General features: G+C 48.8%; 1 protein-coding gene across 1 annotated transcript; it reads right to left on the reverse strand.

The window, feature by feature from the left end:
• Positions 1-1,731: 1,731 nt before the first annotated feature.
• On the reverse strand, positions 1,732-19,771 carry WDR24 (WD repeat domain 24). The gene is made up of 10 exons (XM_015425104.1): positions 19,086-19,771; positions 17,377-17,509; positions 16,864-17,041; positions 13,232-13,913; positions 11,855-11,970; positions 9,810-9,931; positions 9,276-9,380; positions 8,157-8,494; positions 4,859-5,043; positions 1,732-2,252 (listed from the first exon to the last, which is right to left on the reverse strand). Exons 1-10 carry the CDS (start codon positions 19,437-19,439, stop codon positions 2,084-2,086), a joined length of 2,382 nt encoding a protein of 793 aa, XP_015280590.1. The 5' UTR covers positions 19,440-19,771; the 3' UTR covers positions 1,732-2,083.
• Positions 19,772-22,334: the final 2,563 nt, after the last annotated feature.

Consider the following 22,334-nt stretch of genomic DNA (forward strand, 5'->3'; position numbering starts at 1 on the left):
TGACGCAGCTTATTCTAGGCTGCCTGATTCAGTGAGAACACTACGGGCAAAGTTCCCTCTAAGCTGAGTTAGTGTGAGCCAGCTCACAGTTTTTTAGCCTCCAGCTCACACGTTTTTGTCTTAGCTCAGGAAGGATGGCTCCAGGGCAAACTAATTTATGCACCAGCCAAATTGCTCGCTCACAACTTTAATGCCGGTAGACCACAAAGTAGAATTTTTGCTCACAAGACTCCACAGCTTAGAGGAAACAGTGACTACGGGTCTGGCAAAATTCAGTGGAAAGTTACGATGATGGAAGCTATGATTAAAGGTTTCACAGCGCAGAGGGAGCTGTAGTTCCTTTGAAAACTGGGCATCTGCTTAGGCCGTAGAAGACAGAAAGCTGCCACTGATCATCCGGCGACAAGAAGCTGGGGAGTACAAAGCATCCCAGTTTCAACCGCATCTACGCATCTGAGGCAAAGCGTCCCCTGCCAGCCCAGAATCAGGTCCCGAAAAGAATTATCCTTAAAAAGGTGTGAAGCCTGAGTAAGGCTGAAGGAACCGGGTCTGTTTAACGGAGAGAGAAAGCAACGAAGGGAAGCCACCAGTTCCCAGACGCTGCCTAGACCATCAAGCAGCCCGCATTCGAAGACACCATGTGAGGGAGGCGGGGCTGAGAGAGCTCTGAGAGAACTGCTCTGAGAGAACTTGTGACTGACCCAAGGTCACACCAGCAGCTGCAAGTGGAAGAGTGGGGAATCAAACCCGGTTCTCCCAGATTATCATAGAATCATAGAATGCTAGAGTTGGAAGGGACCTTGCAGGTCATCTAGTCCAACCCCCTGCACTCTGCAGGAGCGTAGCGGAAAGAGAGCCCTTCATATCTACAACATACCCGAAAGAGAAAAACCATCCCCTTTGCGAGGTTATGGAAAGATATCACGGCGGACAACTGACAACTTGGGCACTCGCCAAGCTAATTCCCCGGCAGCCACGCTTTCTATCTTCATTTCTTTTTTGTGAGGCTAGGAAGGCATTCTACGGCAAGAGTGGTGTAGATTCAAATTCCCACTCAGCTGTGAAGCTCACTGGGTGACCTTGGGCTGCTCATTCTCTCTCAAAGGGTTATTGCGGGAATAAGATGGAGGGAGCAAGAAACGCATTTACCACCCAGAGGTTCCTGGAGAAAGGGTGAGATGAAAAAGTACAAGACAGGCAGACAGATTACCTGGGAAACTCCCTGTTCTAGTAATACATTTTCTTTAAACTGGTCTCTGGCATGGAGTTCCTGAAGCCACCGAGTAAACTGTCCCCTTCTTTCTTTATAACTAGTAGCTTTTGCACCGCACTGGAGATTAATAGAGACATCTGGCTCAAAATGACACGACCCAGAGCAAGATCTTGCCGATTCTTTTTGAGGAATAAATCCAGACACTGCTTTGTAGCCTAACGCGTTACAGTCAGTGTTCCCTCTGAGCTGCGTGAGTGTGAGCTAGCTCACAGTTCTCTAGCCTACAGCTCACACATTTTTGTCTCAGCTCAGGAAGGACGGCTCCAGAGCAAACTAAATTATGCAGCAGACAAATCGCTCGCGCACGGCTTTAATGCCAGTAACCCACCAAGTAGAATTTTTGCTCACAAGACTCCACAGCTTAGAGGGAACATTGGTCACAGTCTGGGTACACTTACGCCGAAGTCCACACAAAAGTACCAAGCAGTAAAATCTACTTTGACATTTTAATTCGGTATAGATGGAGAGAGATTTCGAAAAGGTCGCTGTTCAAAGTATACTCCCCCACGTTTCGTCTCTTTGTCGTGAGGACGTTTTGCGGGAGTGCGGATAAGAACTTTTCATACAGCAATGTGGAAAAAAGAAATAAATAGGAGAAACTGACCGGGATAAGTTTCGTAACAAAAAAGTTTCCCTGAGCATTGTAAGTTTCACTGCTTTTCGGGTGGCACCTGAAGATACCTTTCTCCCAACGCTGTCCACAACACCGCCAACTAAGGCTTAACGCCTCCCACAAACACAGACTCTCATCTGCCAGTCCCATCCCAATTTTTCAAGTGTCTGCTGGACCCAGTTTTGCTCTTTTCGGGTTCAGGTATACTCGCAGAGATGGCCGCATCCCGCGGGGCAGTGGGAGCTGGTCTCCAGCCATTTCATGATGTGTTGGAGATGCCCGCCGTGACTGCAGCCCTGGCACCACACGAACAGGCCCTTCACCACGTGGTGGCACACGGCGCACATGCTGGCGCACTGCCGACACCTGGAGAGAGACCAGAGGGTGAGTCAGCCAAACGGAAAGACTGGGCCACGTTAACATTCAGATGGAGCTCAGATCCCGGAGCAAGAAGTATAAAAATCGGCGAAGGTCCCACAAGGAGAGGGCCCCAGGGTATTGAAAACAGATCAGCCAATATCATAATGCCCCTGTATAAATCAATGGTGCAACCTTATTTGGAATACTGTGTGCAGTTCTGGTCACCACACCTTAAAAACGATATTATAGCTTTGGAAAAAGTGCAGAAAAGGGCAACTCGGATGATAAAAGGGTTGGAACAGTTTCCCTATGAGGAAAGGTTAAAGCGCTTAGGGCTCTTTAGCTTGGAAAAACGACGACTGAGGGGTGACATGATTGAGGTTTACAAGATTATGCATGGGATAGAGCAGGTAGAGAAAGAGGTACTTTTCTCCCTTTCTCACAATACAAGAACTCGTGGGCACTCCATGAAATTGCTGAGCGAATAAAAGGAAGGACTTCTTCACCCAAAGAGTGATTAACACATGGAATTCACTGCCACAGGAGGTGGCGGCGGCTACAAGCATGGACGGCTTCAAGAGGGAATTAGATAAGCATATGGAGCAGAGGTCCATTAGTGGCTATTAGCCACAAGGTATAGATAGGGGCTCTGGGGCATGTGATGCTCTGTCTTCTTGGTGCTTGGGGGGGCCAACAGTGGGAGGGCTCCTAGTGTCCTGGCTCCACTGCTGGACCTCCTGAAGGCACCTGGTATTTTTGGCCACTGTGTGACACAGAGTGTTGGACTAGATGGGCCTTTGGCTTGATCCAACATTGGCGTCTCTTTTGTTCTTATGTGCCTCCAGAGCGGCAACGAGAATGGCTGTTTAAAGGGCAACTTGACCAGTTAAGTTCTTGCTCCTAGTTAAGTACGGAAACACAAAAGGTGAGCTACACAGTAACGAGATCGGTAAACAAAATGAACTGTGCACCACCACTGTATATAAAATCCAAACGTCATTCTTATTCTAAGCACATTAATGCACACTGTAATACTGTATGCACAGGAGGAGTGTACCATGCAGGTAAATACAGACAATGTCTTCTTCAAAGGATGTATAGAAGGGTGAGTATAGTAGTTCCAAGTCACACGATTAGGAAAAACTCCTTCAGGCGTTCAAATTAAGTCCAACAAAAATTCTTCCGCCATACAGAGCTTCCTTCTTTCTCCGACGTGAACGCTAGCTTACCCCAAACACGTTTCCCGTATGCTTTCTCAAAGAACAGATCTGATTAAATTTTGCTCCAGGAGGACACTCTGTTACAATTTTAACGGGGACATCATCTTCTGAAGTGGACTGCGCTGAAAAGTGAAGTACGGCAGATGTTTCTGTACTGCCCTAAGTCCCTAACTTGTGGGATTGGGCTATGATGCTCTGACTGGAGTAGCGCTATGATGCTCTACTAAGCTCCGACGGGTCAAAGCAGTAAGATGGGAGGCCGGCAGTACAGAAGATGTGAAAACAGCGTCCTTCTTCCATCCCACAAACCCACACGCCCTCTGTGTTTCCATAACTGCATTTGTTCATATCTCAAGCCATGAAATCACTACACCCATCCAGCTCTTCCCGGTTATGTGGTAAGGGATGGAAGCAGATACTAAGATGCCCAGTCCAAACAGGAAACACAACAGCACTACGAGGCAGTGCAAGTTCCCAGTGCAAACCAAAAGGCCACCACCCTCGACTCCTCTGCTGGTATATGTCTTCTCCTCCAAATCCAAACCACAGACTCCAGAGTGGACCTGGGAAACGAAGGCCCTGGCAGCTACTCTAATACAGGCTTCCCTGGAGCCACGAGGCTTCCCTAGAGCGTAAAGAGGTACTTTTCTCCCTTTCTTACAGTACAAGAACTCGTGGGCACTCCATGAAATTGCTGAGCGGTCGGGTTAGAACGGATAAAAGGAAGGACTTCTTCACCCAAAGAGTGATTAACACATGGAATTCACTGCCACAGGAAGTGGTGGCGGCTACAAGCATGGACGGCTTCAAGAGGGAATTAGATAAGCATATGGAGCAGAGGTCCATCAGTGGCTGTTAGCCACAAGGTATAAGGGGCTCTGGGGCAAGGGATGCTCTGTCATCTTGGTGCTGGGGGGGGGGGAGGGGGGTTGAACAGTGGGAGGGCTTCTAATGTCCTGGCCCCACTAGTGGACCTCCTGATGGCAATGGTATTTCTGGCCACTTTGTGACACAGAGTGTTGGACTGGGTGGGCCATTGGCCTGATCCAACATTGGTGTCTCTTATGTTCTTATGCCTGCAGGCCGCACCACTATAGGCCCAGGATCATGGCCCAGTCTCGGACGGGCTCTGCTTTAGTTTTCAACAGCCATTCCCTGCAGCTGCTGTGCAGCTACAGGGCACCTGAGTTGGGTATGTTTGTGCTGTTACTTTAAAACAGTGAATTGTCTAGTTCAGCTCTGAGGGTGAGTCCCAGCTAAAATGAGGAACAAAGGACGGCGAAAGACCCGCGACCAGAGACTGGCTAATTGGGTCAACCGTGTGTCTTGGAGTAAGCGACTTCACCTGTCCAGGTGAGTACGGGACTAAGCCCCTCTCCCCAGATGTCTCACCTGTCGCAGATCCATCCCTTGTTGCTCATGGGCCGCTTGCAGTTGCTGCAGTTGATGTGCAGGGTGGTGGACGCCTGGTTGAGGCAGTTGATGGCTCGGCACGTGCTCAGTTTGATCACCTCGTTGGAGATGTTCCACCGCTGGAAGCGCTGCAGCAGGTCGATGTAGGAAGTGTACCAATGTTCCTGCAGAATTAGAGGTATGCACACGGTCAGGTATCTGCCTCTAAAGATGCCCCTCCGTGAGCTACTTCTAATACACATCAAACGTGGATTGCAAAACCCATCAATTAATTTCTGCAAAACGCAAGTTGGTAATGGCTTTGCATTTGTTTTGCCAAGTGTTCTCCTCCTATCATTGGCCAAACACTGTATTTATTTAAAAGGTAAAGGTTTCCATTGCTCGAAAGCCAGTCGAATCCGACTCTAGGGTTGAGGTGCTCATCTCCGTTTCAAAGCCGAAGAGCCAGTGCTGTCTGAAGATGTTTCCGTGGTCATGTGGCCGGCATGACTAAACGCCGAGGCGCACGGAACGCTGTGACCTTCCCACTGAAGTGGTGCCTATTTATCTACTTGCAATTTCTTGCTTTCGAACTGCTAGGTTGGCAGGAACTGGGGCCAGAGACAGGAGCTCACTCCGTCATGCGGCACACTTGGGTCTCGAACTGCTGAACTACCCACCTTCCACAGCCTGCAGTTCAGCGTCTTAACCACTTGAGCCACCACAGCTGTTTTAATTCAGTCTGTCTCCTTGCCAGGACTCCAAAGGGCCAACTCCACTTAGCATCAGTTTTCCGACTAAGCTGAGTTTTAGTGTGAGCTAGCTCACAGCTTTTTAGCCTCCGGCTCACCCCTTTTTGCCTTCGCTCAGGAAGGATGGGGCTCCAGAGCAAACTAGTTTACACAGTAGCCAAATCGCTCGCTCACAACTTTAATGCCAGGAGCTCACAAAGTAGAACTTTTGCTCACAAGACTCCACAGCTTGGAGGGAGCATTGCTTAGCCTTGTGAGCTTCGGCAAGAAACGGCAGGTATGACATTAATTCATTAATTCTTCTCATCTACCCTCTACGGTATTGAGATCCTCCTGCTTCTAGTGAAATACGTGGTTTTTCACACCAGTTTGCCTACGTGACACTCAAAAACAGAGAGGGTCCTGACCTGTGTTAGCCAAATTGCCTTGAATTATCAATTAGTCTAGGGGAGGTTAAGATTATTAATTGGCAATAGGCATGGCAAATTAGGGTTCACACCAATGTATACAGAAGTCCCACCTTTGCTGTAAGTTTCAGAACAGGCACAGAGACTGTATTCAGTAAAATATAATGTCTTTTTACTGGAGGATAAAGATAGATAATTATCACGTTTGCATGAGCAGGATATTCGTTGGTTGGGAGATATTTATCAGTCCTCACTGACTGAGCCGTTCCAATGGAAGAATGGAGGGGAGCCCCACGGCAGGCTGGGCCTGTCTCTAGGTCCACAATGCTCCCTCTAAGCTGTAGAGTCTTGTGAGCAAAAATTCTACTTTGTGAGCTGCTGGCATTAAAGTGGTGAGCGAGCCGTTTGGCTGCTGCATAAATCAGTTTGCTCTGGAGCCCTCCTTCCCGAGCGGAGACAAAAATGTGTGAGCCGGAGGCTAAGAAACAGTGTACTAACTCAGCTTAGAGGAAACACTGGCTGCGATTGGGGTCGTCTGAACCTTAAGGTCTGAACTCGTTCAAAACAGCTGCTCTTTAACATGCTGGCTTTCATCTGTGTGGAAAATAATCTCTGGGTTTGTGCTGCCAAAAAAAAAATAAAGAGCTTCATAAGAAAACATAAGAACATAAGGGACGCCAATGTTGGATCAGGCCAAAGGCCCCTCCAGTCCAACACTCTGTGTCACACAGTGGCCAAAAATACCAGTGCCATCAGGAGGTCCAGCAGTGGGGCCAGGACATTAGAAGCCCTCCCACTGTTGCTCCCCCCCCCCCAAGCACCAAGAAGACAGAGCATCCCTTGCCCCAGAGTCCCTATCTACACCTTGTGGCTAATAGCCACTGATGGACCTCTGCTCCATATGCAGGGCTATGCTTCAAACACTACTTCCATATGGTTCAAACACTAGGTCAAAAAGACCTTTGGTTTCACTCTTTCGAAGAACGACCGACCGCAGAGCAGCTCGGCTACAATGCAAACAGCCTTTGAAGAGGCTTTCAGCTGGGGAAAAATCAGCACCATTAAAAGCCATTCCACAGGTTCAGTTGCATTACCGGGTGCGACTGTTGCGCTGCTATCATCTTAAGAAAGGTTTTTCATTAATTTATCTGCAATGCATCAAGATCGCCGCTCCACTGTTATTTGATCGCCTTGAATATGCCAGTTGTGGATATTCCTTTTTTATTCTCTTTTACCTTTTATACTCCACCCCACAATCCTCTCTCGTAAATGTATTTCAATATCCCCCTTTATATATTTCAGTTAAGCTACCGAAACGACGGCTGAAGGGTGACATGATCGCTGAGAAAGAGCCGGCAGGTGGGATAGAGCAGGTCGAGAAAGAGGTCCTTTTCTCCCTTTCTCACAAGACAAGAACTCGCGGGCACTCCATGAAATTGCTGAGCGGTCGGGTTAGAATGGATAAAAAGAAGCACTTCTTCACCCAAAGAGTGATTTAACACATGGAATTCACTGCCACAGGAGGTGGCGGCGGCTACAAGCATGGACGGCTTATAGAGGGAATTGGATAAGCATCTGGAGCAGAGGTCCATCAGTGTCTGTTAGCCACAAGGGATAGATAGGAACTCTCGGTCTGGGGCAAGTGATTTTTGGCCACTGTGTGACAGAGTGTTGGACTGGATGGGGCTTTGGCCTGATCCAACACTGGCTTCTCTTATGTTCTTAATATGGAGCAGAGGTCCATCAGTGGCTCTTAGCCACAAGGTATAGATAGGAGCTCTCAGGCTGGGCCAAGGGATGCTCTGTCTTCTTGGTGCTTGGGGGCGGGGGTCAACAGTGGGAGGGCTTCTAGTGTCCTGGCCCCACTGCTGGACCTCCTGAGGGCACCTGGTACTTTTGGCCACTGTGTGACAAGAGTGTTGGACTGGATGGGCCATTGGCCTGATCCAACATTGGCTTCTCTTATGTTCTTATGAGTCTGTGTGTTTCCATACTGCTTTAGCTCTGCTCACTGGGACAATCTACAAAGGAGAGGAGCCTCAGGTGCTTGTCTTTAAACTCCCTTTGAAACAGAACAACAAAAACCGCGCTCTACCATCAAGAAGGGACCGTTCACCACCACCGTCCCCAAACAGGTACCTGCGCCTGGTCGTCGATCTCCTTCCGGATACGGTCCCCCAACACAATAAGCACCGAGGCGGCCATCTGCACGTCTCCCTGCTCAGCGTAGAAGAGCAGCATGTCGCGGACGATGGGACTGAAGAAGTCAGCGGGCAGGCGGTTTTCGTACAGCGAATGAGAGATGGAGATGAGGGAGAAGGATTCTACTGGCGTCAAGGAGACGGCCTCGGCCTCGTTGCCGCTGACGTGAGGGGAGTCTGCTTTGTCCTGCAGGTGATCCAGGGCCGAAGGGTTGTCCACAATCTCATGGCGCAGAGGAAAGGCTTCCTGGGGGAGGATGTACTCTTGCTCCTCTGCTATGAGAAGACACGGGCCCATGAGGAATGGGGAGGGACTGCTCGGAAGCTAAGCTGCTAATCCCGTCAGATCTCAGAAGCTAAGCAGGGTCGGTACTTGGAAGGGAGACCACCGAGGAAGACTCCGCAGAGGAAGGCAATGGCCAACCGCCTCTGCTTCTCCCTGGCCTCGAAAGCCCCTTGCTGGGGTCGCCATAAGTCTTGGATGGGAGACCACCGAGGAAGACTCCGCAGAGGAAGGCAATGGCCAACCGCCTCTGCTTCTCCCTGGCCTCGAAAGCCCCTTGCTGGGGTCGCCATAAGTCTTGGATGGGAGACCACCGAGGAAGACTCCGCAGAGGAAGGCAATGGCCAACCGCCTCTGCTTCTCCCTGGCCTCGAAAGCCCCTTGCTGGGGTCGCCATAAGTCTTGGATGGGAGACCACCGAGGAAGACTCCGCAGAGGAAGGCAATGGCCAACCGCCTCTGCTTCTCCCTGGCCTCGAAAGCCCCTTGCTGGGGTCGCCATAAGTCTTGGATGGGAGACCACCGAGGAAGACTCCGCAGAGGAAGGCAATGGCCAACCGCCTCTGCTTCTCCCTGGCCTCGAAAGCCCCTTGCTGGGGTCGCCATAAGTCTTGGATGGGAGACCACCGAGGAAGACTCCGCAGAGGAAGGCAATGGCCAACCGCCTCTGCTTCTCCCTGGCCTCGAAAGCCCCTTGCTGGGGTCGCCGACTCGCTGTTAAGTCGGCTGCAACTTGACAGGGCAGCTAAAGGCCAGTGGCAGGGGACATACTCACCATGGGGGTTCTCATGATCCATCATGTACAGGTCATCTTCATCTCCTTCCACATCCCCCAGGAGATAATCCGCAGGGACGTCACTGCCTTCCGTCTCCTCATTCTCTAATCATCCAGGAGGGGGAGGAAAGGCAGCAGGTGAGTGCAGACGGAAATGGCAAGACCCTTCTTACCAGCGGATAATTTCCTAAGGTTATAATCCTAAATGCACTTCCCTGCATCCACTGCAAGCCGCGTCAGCTGACAAATGGCTGGTGCAAACAAGTGTGTGTGTGTTTGTGTGTGTGGAAGAATTCAGAGGATAAAAACATCTAAGAATTCCCACACAGCCAACTCCATGGGACTTACAAAGAGCTCTGCAAGCAGGGTTAAGGTGGGTGTGCTTTCCCATTCCCAGAACCGTAGAGTTGGAAGGGACCTCCGGGGTCATCTAGTCCAACCCCCTGCACAAGGCAGGGCATTCACAAGTACCCCCCCCATGCCCCCAGTGACCGCCACTCCACGCCCCGAAGAGGGCAAAAAGACCATTCTTGCCGTCATTGTTGATCAGAGTGGAGGAAGAATCCATGAGGATGTTTTCAGGGCGGCTCTCCCCTTTGCTCCGCTCCAGCCTCGACTCGCTGCCAATCCCGGGGGGAATATCCTTCAAGTTGAAGCTGGGAAAGAAGAGTACATCTTTGTTGGTCCCTGGCAAAATCCAGGGCCTGCATCCTCGCACCCACTAACCCTCTGATCGCCTTTCGCAGTGCTTTACACTTTTTTGGGGAGGGGAGGGAACAACTAGTAGCCTTGCAAGCAGGTGGGGCTGAGAGAGCTCTTTCGAGGACTGCACCTGAGAGAGCAGCTCTGAGAGAACTTGTGACTGACCCAAGGTCACACCAGCAGCTGCATGTGGAGGAGTAAGGGAATCAAACCCGGTTCTCCCAGATTAGAGTCCACGCTCCTAACCAATGTTCCCTCTAAGCTGTGGGGTCTTGTGAGCAAAAATTCTACTTTGTGAGCTCCTGGCATTAAAGTCGTGAGCGAGCGATTTGGCTGCTGCATGAATTAGTCTGCTCTGGAGTCCTTCCTGAGCCAAGACAAAAATGTGTGAGCCAGAGGCTAAAAAACTGTGAGCTAGCTCACACTAACTCAGCTTAGAGGGAACCCTGCTCCTAACCACTACACCAAACTGGCTCTTAACTCACCTCTTGAGCATATGTGAGCCATACGTAAGAACACACAGGGGGACAAATAAGATGTTGGGGCTTCATCCTAGGATATTTACCAACTCTATGGGCGCTCTCGAAATGCCAAGTATTTTGGATTCAAGGGGCAGCTTTAGTTGCTAAGCGAATCATATTACAATACTGGGAATCTCAAGTATCCGCCTCTATAGAACTGTGGGTCGATTTGCTACACCCAGGGGTGTCGAACTCATTTGTTATGAGGGCCGGATCTGACATAAATGAGACCTTGCTGAGCCGGGCCAAGTGTGTCATAGAATGGCATGCCAGGTAGCGGAGAGATAAACTTTATAAAGGACACAAACACAAAGGGTTTTTTGAAAAAAACTTAAAATAAAAACATGCTTAAAACATTAGCACTCTTGCAATATTTTGTTTATTTAACAGTGTCTGATAACTGACACCTCTTGCTCCGAATTATTGCATCAAAATGTCTGTGCTGTTGCAGCCTTGAGTAGGCTGTTCAGGTGCGTATCTGTAAGCTGCAAACCTACGATGACGCAGCAGCAGCAGAACTGGAAGAAGAAGAAGCAGAAGCCAGCCAGTTCCACTGCGGGCCTGACGGAAGCCCTCCGGGGGCCTGATCCGCCCTCCTGGCCACATGTTTGACACCCCTGTGCTAGACCTTTGTACAAAAGAGAGAATGACCTTGGGCAAGCCATAGTTCTGTCAGAGCTGTTCTCTCAAGAGCGGTCCTCGAAAGAGCTCTCTCAGCCCTGCCTACCTCACAGGGTGTCTGTTGCGGGGAGGGGAAGGGAAAGGAGTTTGTAAGCCACTCTGAGACTCCGAGTGAAGGGCGGGGTATAAACCCAATCTCTTCTCTTCTTCTTCTTAATGGGGCTTTCATTGGACCCTTACATGTTTTTTTAACTTTTCTCAAAATAAATACACGTATTTTTACTTACAACAAGTCTCTATGAGGTTTTAACTGCAGGGAAGCAGAAACGCACAAAGAACAGATTTTAGGATGTTTAAACATGCCCATTTTAAAACTCACATACCACCATGCCTCAAAAGAAAACCGAGTCCCAGGGCTCTTTTTGTAGCAGGGACTCCTTTGCATATTAGGCGACCCCCCCCCTAATGTAGCCAATCCTCCGAGAGCTTAGAGCTCTTCTTACAGGAGCTACTGTAAGCTCTTGGAGGATTGGCTACATTAGGGGTGTGTCACTTAATATGCAAATGAGCACCTGCTACAAAAAGAGCCCTGAAACCGACTATTACCTTCTCCAATGCAAATGGCACTTGTAGCACGCAAACAAGTGGCCCACCTATCAGCTTGCACCCCACTTCATGGTTTACACAACCTCAGCTTTCCATCATTCTCTGCTCGAGGACGCTGCAACCATTTACCTGTTCATGAGCTGGAGGCCAGAGCCACTCTTCCCTAGACTGTGATTTAGATTCGCGGAGGACACAGTGCCGGGACTGGAGTAAATAACCCGAAGCATCGTCCACGTCTGAGCCACCTGGGGAAGAAGAGAAAAGAAGGAGCTGAAAATCACCGGCCATGTTGTTCATAGAGGTGTTCATAGAGGAAAAAACCCGGAAAAATTCGGGGGAAAACCGTCCCCCCCCCCTTTTTTTCCTGAAAAATGGGAAAAATTAAAAATAGAAAAGAAAAAAAATTGATTTTTTGGGGGGGGGGAAACGGAAATTTTTGGAAAAATTGAAAAAATGCTACATTAGCATTTCTTTTGTCTTTTCTAGACTGAAAGTCATTCTGTTACTTTAGGAACATAAAATATGACTATGGACATTTTTATTTGGCATGAAATTATCAGAACTAGCATATTAAAGATATAGCGTACCCAAACAATTATTACAAACAGAATACCCACCCACATGCAAAAACAAAACTGAAACTTTTTTATTTTCTTCTGACAATCGCACCTCCTAAAGGAAGAAATGCATCTTGTTCTTGCATTGGAGAGTTCAGTTTGTAACCTAGGACTTGCTTGTCCTCAGTGCACAGAAATTAGATCAATCTGATACTATATATATATATTTTAGAAATGATTTGGAAAATATCTGAACACCTGGTCTTAAAATATTTTATTCATCATGTTAAAATAAAACGTTCCATAATCAATTTTTTTTCTTTTCTTTTTTCAATTTTTCGGAAAAAAACCAAAAAGGCTTCTGGAAAAAAAGGGGGGGGGGAAACGGTTTCCCCCCGAATTTTTCCGGTTTTTTCCTGGGCCTTCACATCTCTACTCCACAGCTTAGAGGGAGCCTTGGACTGACAGCGGCTGCCGAAGCAACATTTTAAAAAATCTGCACAGCCAATCAAATCCCTGGCGGCCAGTTGGAAGCCTTGCTGGCAAAAGTCCCACCTGGTCCCGCCTACTTCCTAAAAACACTTGGCTGGCACCAGAAAAGTTGCTGGCAGGTGCCCCCGTGCCCCACGTTGGGGACTCTGGTGGGCTCTTTTTGTAGCAGGAACTCCCTTGCATATTAAGCGACACACCCCTAATGTAGCCAATCCGCCAGGAGCTTACAGTACCCCTGTAAGAAGAGCTCTGTAAGCTCTTGGAGGATTGGCTACATTAGAGGTGTGTGGCCTAATATGCAAAGGAGTCCCTGCTACAAAAAGAGCCCTGTCTGGTACACTGTATTCATGCAAGCGAGAGGAGGAGGAAGGTGAGCCGACGAGACAAAGGCTCCAACCAGGGACATCCTGATTCACAGCCTGGTCTCCCGGCTCGTTCACCACAGACACACGCTCACCTGGTTCCGCCCGAGTTCTTTGGCCACCGTGGCGTTATGGTCACACAGCTCCGCCAGAGGCCTCCCCGCCAGCACGTACTGCTTGGCGGTGCGCACAAACCAGTCCATGCTCCCGGCGTCGCACTCCGTGTCCGCTTCAAAGACGCTCAGGGCGCTGGAGGAGGAGACGTACTCAAACTGCTCCGTCGGGTCCAGCTTGCGCTTGAAGAAGATCGGGTGGCGCCGGTCGCCGACGTAGGGCTTGCGGTTCGAGTCAGAAGAGATCAAGCTCTCCTTGGCGGCGAAGGCCAGGTCCCCGAAGAGGCTGTAGCAAAGCCCCTCGGGGTTCGCGCGGTCGATGGGCTGGCTGGCGTCCTTGAAGATGTGCTGGTAGAGGGTGCTGTCCTTGGAGCCGGATAAGAGAAAGTACGGGTCGTGGAGGTGGCGCCACACGATGCCCGTGGTGACGTCTTTGTGCTCCTCGAACATGGCGGAGGGGATGAAGGGGCGGCGCACGTCCCACACGTAGATGTTGTGGTCCACCATCATCGAGCACGTGGCGATGTGGTGCTTGCATTCGGGCCGCCACTTGACCCTGGCGACTGAAGCGATCGTCTGCACGCAGTAGATCTCTTTGGCCCGGGTAGTGTTCATGTCCCAGACCTTCACCATCTTATCCCGGCCCCCTGTTGCCAGCCAGCCCCTGGCATAAGGAACCACAAAAATGAAGTTTAATGAGGCATGAGAAGAAGAAAAAGAAGAAGAAGAGATTGGATTTATACCCCGCCCTTCACTACCCAAGGGAGTCTCAGAGCGGCTTACAAACTCCTTTCCCTTCCCCTCCCCACCACAGACACCCTGTGAGGCAGGTGGGGCTGAGAGAACTCTGACAGAAACTGCTTTTTCAAAGACAGCTCTTATCAGAACTACGGCTTGCCCAAGGTCATCCAGCAGGTGCAAGTGGGAGAAGAAGAGATTGGATTTATACCCCGCCCTTCACTACCCAAAGGCGTCTCAGAGCGGCTTACAAACTCCTTTCCCTTCCCCTCCCCACAACGGACACCCTGCGAGGTAGGGGGGGCTGAGAGAGCTCTTGACAGAAGCTGCTCTTTTCCAAGAAGAAGAAAAAGAAGAAGAGACTGGATTTATCCCCTGCCCTTCACTACCCAAAGGAGTCTCAGAGCATCTTACAAACTCCTTTCCCTTCCCCTCCCCACGACAGACACCCTGGGGCTGAGAGAGCTCTCTCGAGGACTGCCCTTGAGAGAACAGCTCTGAGAACTTGTGACTGACCCAAGGTCACACCAGCATACCTAACAAGGGATACTCCCAAAATTCAGCTCATTCTGTTACTTTGATCTAGAAGAAGAGATTGGATTTATACCCCGCCCTTCACTACCCAAAGGAGTCTCAGAGCGGCCTACAAACTCCTTCCCCTTCCCCTCCCCACAACAGACACCCTGTGAGGTAGGTGGGGCTGAGAGAGCTCTCTTGAGAACTGCCCTTGAAAGGACAGCTCTGAGAGAACTAATGGCTGCTCCAAGGTCACACCAGCAGCTGCATGTGGAAGAGTGGGGAACCAAATCCCAGATTAGAGTCTGCGCTCTTAACCACTACACCAAACTGGCTCTTTTGGCTTAGAATCCTGAGAGGGTTCACTGAAGTTTCCATTGACCGTGGTTGGCACGTATCCCAATTGCTATCTCTTGATTCTCGTCTACCGTTACTGCCTTCGAGTCCATACATTCACATTCACACATTCCCCCGGCTCAGAATCAGTTCTCAGCTTCACGAAAACAAACTGTGCCACAGAGTGAAGCATCTATCGTATCTTAACACTTATTTCAACAATGCTTAAAAACTAAGCACTGTGCAGAAGTTAAAAGGAGATACAACCCCACTCGCAGGCTCACAGGTGAACACAGATGGAGAATGAGGAAGGAGAGAAAGAACCAGAAGGACGGAGAGGAGAATGCTTAAGCAAGGAGATTAGACTACTGCACCTCAAGATTAGACTACTGCAACGCTCTCTACATGGGGCTGCCCTTGTCTCAGATCCAGAAGGTGCAGCTAGTGCAAAATGCAGCGGCCAGGCTCTTGATGGGTCTCTCCAAACGAGACCACATGCGGCCTGTGCTGAAGGCATTGCACTGGCTGCCAAGAGCTTACCGGATTTGCTTCAAGGTGCTGGTTTTGACCTTTAAAGCCCTATATGGTCAGGGGCCTGCCTACTTGAGGGATCGCCTTTCCCCACATGTGCCCCAGAGACCACCGAGGGCAGGGACACAGAGTCACCTGACTCTCCCTGGCCCGAGAGACGCCAGGTTGGCCGCTACTAGAGCCAGGGCCTTTTCGGTGGCGGCTCCACACTGGTGGAATGAGCTCCCGGATAATATCAGGGCCCTGTGGGACCTTTTACAGTTCCGCAGGACCTGGAAAACAGAGCTCTTCCACCAGGCCTTCCATTAGGAGCCGCCACTAATGAATGTGCCACTGGAACACGCTATGGCCCATGTAAAACACCGGTGGGTACTGCCTGCCTTGAGGGAATTGTATATTGATGCCGCCATCATCTGCATTGTTCCTGTTAGAATTTATGATGTTAGGTAGTTGTTTATATATATTTTAGTGTATTTTAGTGTATTGACTTTGTTTTATTGCTTTTAATGTTGTTTGCTGCCTTGAGCCGGTTCCCGGCAAGGCGGGATATAAACTGAAAATAATAAATAAATAAATAAGGCGATCCTAAACTTGAGAAGGAAATGTTAAAATGGTCCACTGGGGGGGGGGGGCTGTCTGAAAGTTGGAAGAGGAGCTGTGCATATTAAAGGACAATTAAAGCAAGGACAAATAGATTTAAAAAATAGTTTTTATTCGAGAGCTATTATTGCCTTAAGTGCTGTATGAAATTGGAATTTGGGTGACATTGGTGGTTTTAAGTTGTTATGTGAACCTTAAGGGAGTTATGGGACAGTTGTGAATGGTGTGTGAGTGTATATGAATATTGTTGTAGATCACCGAAATGATTGCATCTTTAATTTCGTTGTACTATGTACAATGACAATAACGTATAATTATTATTATTATGATGAAGATGATGATGATGTCAGAAGGAAGCGTGTTCCACAGACAGGAAGAAGAGACAGGATACAAAACACTGAATCTGAGCTTTATCATTTTACTGTAACACCGATGATCAATGTTCCCTCTAAGCTGTGGAGTCTTGTGAGCAAAAGTTCTACTTTGTGAGCTACCAGCATTAACATTGTGAGCCAGTGATTTGGCTGCTGCATCAATTAGTTAATTCTGGATCCATCCTTCCTGAGCTATGATAAAACTGTGAGCCAGAGGCTAAAAAAACTGTGAGCTAGCTCACACTAACTCAGCTTAGAGGGAACACTGCCGATGATTATGCATTGATGATTAGGTTGGGATATTAATGGCTTTTTTAGCGTTCGCCACCTCAAGGAAGGCTCTAGAAAGGCTGCGTGTGAACTAAACAAAACATAAAGGCAGAAAGGGCAAGAGGTATGAAGGAAACAAGAGGGGAGAATAAATGTAGAGCAAACAGACAAGGAAGAGCGTAAGAATGCCGGTATTTAAGGCTGGGGAGGGTGTTCTTTGGACCAAAGTCTATTTCCCGCTGCCCATACCTGTCCTCTGGGTGCCAGTCGCAACAGAAAACGGGTCCGTTGTGGGCCGTGAACATCCGCTCGTAGCGATCGGGCCGGCGGATGTCCCACAGCTGAACGTTTCCGTTCTCAAAGGTGGCTGCAAACGTGAAGTAATCGCGGATGCTAAACTGGACGTCGCGCACACTTTCCGACTGACCTGAAGGACGGCACAGACAGAGAGAAAGCTCAGCAGCAAGCCTTATTATACGCAGAAGCTCATGTGAGTGAGGTTCTCCCAGGGCAGTCAAGACTCCTAGCACGCAATGTTCCCTCTAAGCTGAGTTAGTGTGAGCTGGCTCACAGTTTCTTAGCCTCCAGCTCACACATTTCTGTCTTAGCTCAGGAAGGAGGGTTCCAGAGCAAATTAATGTATGCAGCGGCCAAATTGCTCGCTCACAACTTTCATGCCAGTAGCTCACAAAATAGAATTTTTGCTCACAAGACTTCACAGCTTAGAGGGAGCACTGCTGGCACGGCACAACAGATCCCCACGGAGAACGTCGTAGGCTCCTAGTTTCCATCTGCACTCTTCAAACTTATCTATCGCCTCCGGTAATTTGGTCCCTTCTTCCTTTCGATCCTGTTGCTGCACAATGTACGAGGACCGCGGGAGCAAAGTGCCGCACTGCCGTGAACCCAAACAAATGCAAGATTAATAAATCAATACTCACACGTGGAACATAAACAGAATGGGCACAGAGATTTAGTTAAGTGTTTTTGCGGTCAAGTAACTGTGGTGGCTCAAGTGGTTAAGACGCTGAACTGCAGGCTGTGGAAGGGTCAGCAGTTCGAGACCCAAGTGTGCCACATGACGGAGTGAGCTCCCGTCTCTAGTTCCAGCTCTTGCCAACCTAGCCGTTCGAATGCAAGAAATTGCAAGCAGATAAATAGGTACCACTTCGGTGGGAAGGTAACAGCGTTCCGTGCGCCTTGGTGTTTAGTCATGTCGGCCACATGACCACGGAAACATCTTCGGACAGCGCTGGCTCTTCGGCTTGGAAACGGAGATGAGCACCGCAACCTTAGAGTCTGATTCAACTGGCTTTCGAGCAAGGGAACCTTTACCTTTACCACCATAAAACCAATAAAGCAAGTCACTTGCTTAATTTGGTGTCCTCTTTCACGTTCAATGTCGCACTCATCAAATTAATGCCAGCCACCCAAAGTGAATCCAAATGACAAAATATTACATTATTTTTTTAAAAAATTATCAGATTGAGGGGGAGAGAGAGAAGAGACTGGACTTATACCCCGCCCTTCACTACCCAAAGGAATCTCAGAGCGGCTTACAATCCCTTTCCCTTCCCCTCCCCACAACGGACACCCTGTGAGGTAGGTGGGGCTGAGAGAGCTCTTTTGAGGACTGCTCCTGAGACAACAGCTCTGAGAGAACTTGTGACTGACCCAAGGTCACACCAGCGGCTGCATGTGGAGGACTGGGGAATCAAACCCAGTTCTCCCAGATTAGAGTCCGCACTCCTAACCACTGCACCAAACTGGCTCTCACACCAAACTGGCCCCTTGGGAAAAAGAGAGCTCCAAAGTAATACAAACACAACCAATAAAACATGATCTCAGCGTATGCACTTAGCACCAGAAAGGTTCATGAAGAGATCTGTTGTACAACATAATAGGAAAGTGGTCCAAACTGGTTTATTTGTTACTGACAGCCTGAACTGTGCACTTTCCTGAAAGTAAGCCCCACTGAATAGAAGTGCACAGGAGTCTGAGCAGACGCACTTAAGACTGCTCTCTTACTCCACTGGGAGACCGGTTATCATATTCCGACCAGGGGTCATTTCATAGAAAAAGAGCTAGGGGAACTCATTAGCATAACTCATTAGCATATGCCACACCCCCTGACATCACCGGAAGTGTGTCATAAGGCCACACCCCCTGACATCACCGGATGTGTGTCATAAGGCCATACACCCCGCCCCCAACGGTCCCGGCCACTGCCGCCAGCCTTGCAGCTCCACTGCCGAGCCCCATGAGGGGCCCGGCGGTGGACCTGCAAGGCCGGCAGGAGTACAAGGAAGCCCCGCGGGCAGGGGTGGGGAGAGGCAGGGACCCTCCCATTTCTCCTGCCTCCTCCTGGCTGAATGAGGGCCGGAAGCAGGGGGCGGGGCTTCGTCATGTGCTCCGCCCCCCGTACCTCACACGGGGGAACTGCGTTCCCCCGCGTTCCCCCCCAAAATGACCTCTGTGAAGAGCTGGTCCTGCTTGTTGCGGGACGGCTTGCCGAGGTTCCAGGTCACGACCACACCGTTGGTGGCCGCCGTGGCCAGCAAGTTCTCGTCCATCTGGTGCCACACCACATCCGCGCAGCTGAAATTCAGGGAGGGTTTGCGGCCCACGCGCAGGTTCAGTCTCTCCACAAACTGGTCTTCTTCTATGGAGTAGATCTTGAAGATGTTGCGCCCGGCGACTACCACCTGGGCTGCATCACGACACACGCTGATGGCGTTGGCAGGGGCGTCCAAGTGGCAGGACATGGTGCGGCCCGTGATGGTATTGCCGCCAAGGGCAGTGGTCACTCTCGCCATTTTCTCCATGGCTGCCTTCTGAGGGGGGACTCAGTTTAGCACGTTTGCCCAACAACCACAGAGCAGGAGCGCCTAGAACTGTACTTTGAAGCACCCCATTACATAATCCCATTTACATTGTCTGCGTATCATTATTAGTAAGGAAATGAGCCGATTTCTACAATGCTTTACACGAATGTTCTAGAAGTCCATCCCGATACGGGTATCATCTCTTAAGGCAAGCAAAAGTCATTATATCATCACGTTACAACCACTTCAAATTTGACTTCCAAATTTATTCAGCTACCCTTGTCTGCTTCTCGAGAAAGTTTCTCAGGGATTTGTTCCTTTAATTGTGCAGAGATGCTTTTAACTGAAGAAATACGGCAAACTTCCTGTAACAAAAGACAGACCTGCTCAGGAAGCAATTCAACTCAATTGTATACTGAAGTGAGAATAATCAGATAAAAGGGAACTATCTTTTCAAAATCTTTAGACCCCAAAACGGCAACAGCCAATACAGCAGTGTAGACAGTTTCAGAGGGTAGCCGTGTTGGTCTGGAGTAGAACTGTTAGATTCGAGTCCACTAGCAATTTATAGTCTAACAAGAGTTTCAGGGTATAAGGGTCAAAGCTCACTTCATCAGACACAAAATGGGGATTTCGGAGTCTTTACAGAAGCATAAAGTTGGAAGGGACCTCCAGGGTCATCTAGTCCAGCTCCTTAGTCAGAGGGATGGTGTTGTAAAGAATTAATGTAAGGGATGCACAGGGACAATGCCTAATTGTAATCAGCTTGATTAGAGCCGAGGGGAAATGCCTTGGGGCAGAAAATTAGCATCTGTGGTGAGATAAGAATCCTTTGTCCCTATTCGGCCCGGGGCTGTTGTTCTAAACTTGTAAATTAACTCATAATCTCACCTTGAGGCTTCTCTGGGGACTGCTATTCTTAGGTCAGCAAGGGAAGATTAAAATGTTCTCCCACTGATTTTTGCGTGTCATGGATTTCAGGTCAGATTTCAGTCCAGTTATTCTTTTGCGTAGGACCTGTTTGTCCGATGTAGAGAGTGGAAGGGCACTCTGACATTTGATGGCATATTTAACGTTGGACAATGAACAAGTGAGTGTACCTTTGTATCCATTACAAGCACTCTTCACAGCAACCTTCCTACCTTCTGACTGGGATAGAAAGGCTCCCAAGATCTCCATTCCTACTTGTGTCTGACGAAGGGAACGTTGACTCTCGAAAACTTATACCCTGAAACTCTTGTGCTGTTGGACTCCAGTCTATCTGTTCTACATCAGTGTAGTTTGTTCCTGGGGATATATGATCAAAGAAAACATGGGGGGTTTCTTGAGGAGGGGGGGAGATTTGGGAAATTTTCCAGAAGGTTTTCCGATGCCCTAAAGATATAGCATGATCTGATCTGGCATATTTATTTTGACCTATATTCAGCAAGCAAATTTTTAAAAGTACCCCGTGTTTATTTTATATCCTAAGAGCAATAAATACTTGGACTTAAATCTCTGATGAGGCAACAAATAATAACATTTGAACGGAGCTATTTGGTAAGGAAATAATAGTTCTACTATGGTCCTTTGGACTGCAAGAAGATCAAATCAGCCAATCCTAAAAGAAATCAACCCTGACTGTTCCCTGGAAGGCCAGAGACTGAAGCTGAAGCTCAAATACTTTGGCCACCCAATGAGAAGGAAGCGCTCACTGGAGAAGAAGACCCTGATGCTGGGACAGATTGAAGGTCAGAGAAGACGGGGACGGCAAAGGATGAGATGGTCAGACAGTGTCATCGATGCAACGAACATGAAATTGAGCCAACTTCAGAGGACGGCGGAAGACAGGAAGGCCTGGCAGGATCTGGTCCATGGGGTCGCGGAGAGTCGGACTCGACTGTGCGACTGAACAACAACAAATGGTTTAAATGCTAAGGTGCTACTGTACTCTGACTCTTTTCTGCTGCTACAGACAAGCTAACACGGCTCCCCGTCTTGATCTATCCCTACGGTTTAAATGTTACGTTCAAAGAAATGCAGAGCTTTATTTATTGTTTAAAGGAGAGGGAGACACTGAAATATTATCACTATACTGATTTCAGCGCCCCAGAAAACTGTGCGCGAGATGCCACAGATGTGGTTGTCCAACCATCTATTTCAAAAGAACTTACTTTTCTTCCACAAAGTTCACTGGCGTGCCTCAACTGCAACATCAGTTTCTTATTCATCTAAATGTCCATCTTTCTGATTAAGGGCTGCCTTAATGCATCTCTGTGCCCCAACATTAAGGGGGTGCTAGTTATTCGGGGGGATTAAACAACAGTATATATATTTATGCATAAACCCACACATACTCGATCTTAGCCAAAAGGCAAAAAAAGGCCATTGCATGGGTATTTATATTTACTGCCACTTAACCCCTCCACACACACACACATACATATTTGTTGTTGTTCAGTGGCACAGTCGAGTCCGACTCTTCGCGACCCCATGGACCATCTCCCGCCAGGCCCTCCTGTCTTCCGCCATCCTCTGAAGTTTGCTCAATTTCATGTCCGTTGCATTGATGACACTGTCTAGCCATCTCATCCTTTGCTGTCCCCGTCTTCTTTGACCTTCAATCTTTCCCAGCATCAGGGACACATACATATACTGTCGCTTTATTTCATAATAGACACATGCATATATAAAAGTCTGACAGATGCATTAGTTGCATCCTTCAAGCTCCTAGCCCACGTGCAATGCCATTGACGTTTCTTAGGATTACCATATTTTGAAAAGCAAAAAAGAGGACATCTTTCCTGACTGACTATTTCAAACAAGGGATCACTATGCCAAATCTTTGTAAAGAATATAGGAATGGAAGAATATTCTTTGGAAAGGATATAGGGATGAAAACGCCTCACTTTTTAA

Source organism: Gekko japonicus, unplaced genomic scaffold, assembly GCF_001447785.1.
Source record: "Gekko japonicus isolate JY-2015 unplaced genomic scaffold, Gekko_japonicus_V1.1 scaffold3418, whole genome shotgun sequence".
Taxonomy (NCBI): Eukaryota; Metazoa; Chordata; class Lepidosauria; order Squamata; family Gekkonidae; genus Gekko; species Gekko japonicus.

What these genes read in the sequence shown, in the direction of transcription:
- WDR24 (XM_015425104.1), bottom strand. Translation starts at nt 19,439, where the DNA reads ATGGAGAAAATGGCGAGAGTGACCACTGCCCTTGGCGGCAATACCATC. An exon ending in AGATCGACGACCAGGCGCAG is followed by an intron (nt 5,044 to 8,156) that starts GTACCTGTTTGG and finishes CTAATTCTGCAG; the next exon opens with GAACATTGGTACACTTCCTA. An exon ending in AAGGGATGGATCTGCGACAG is followed by an intron (nt 2,253 to 4,858) that starts GTGAGACATCTG and finishes GTCTCTCTCCAG; the next exon opens with GTGTCGGCAGTGCGCCAGCA.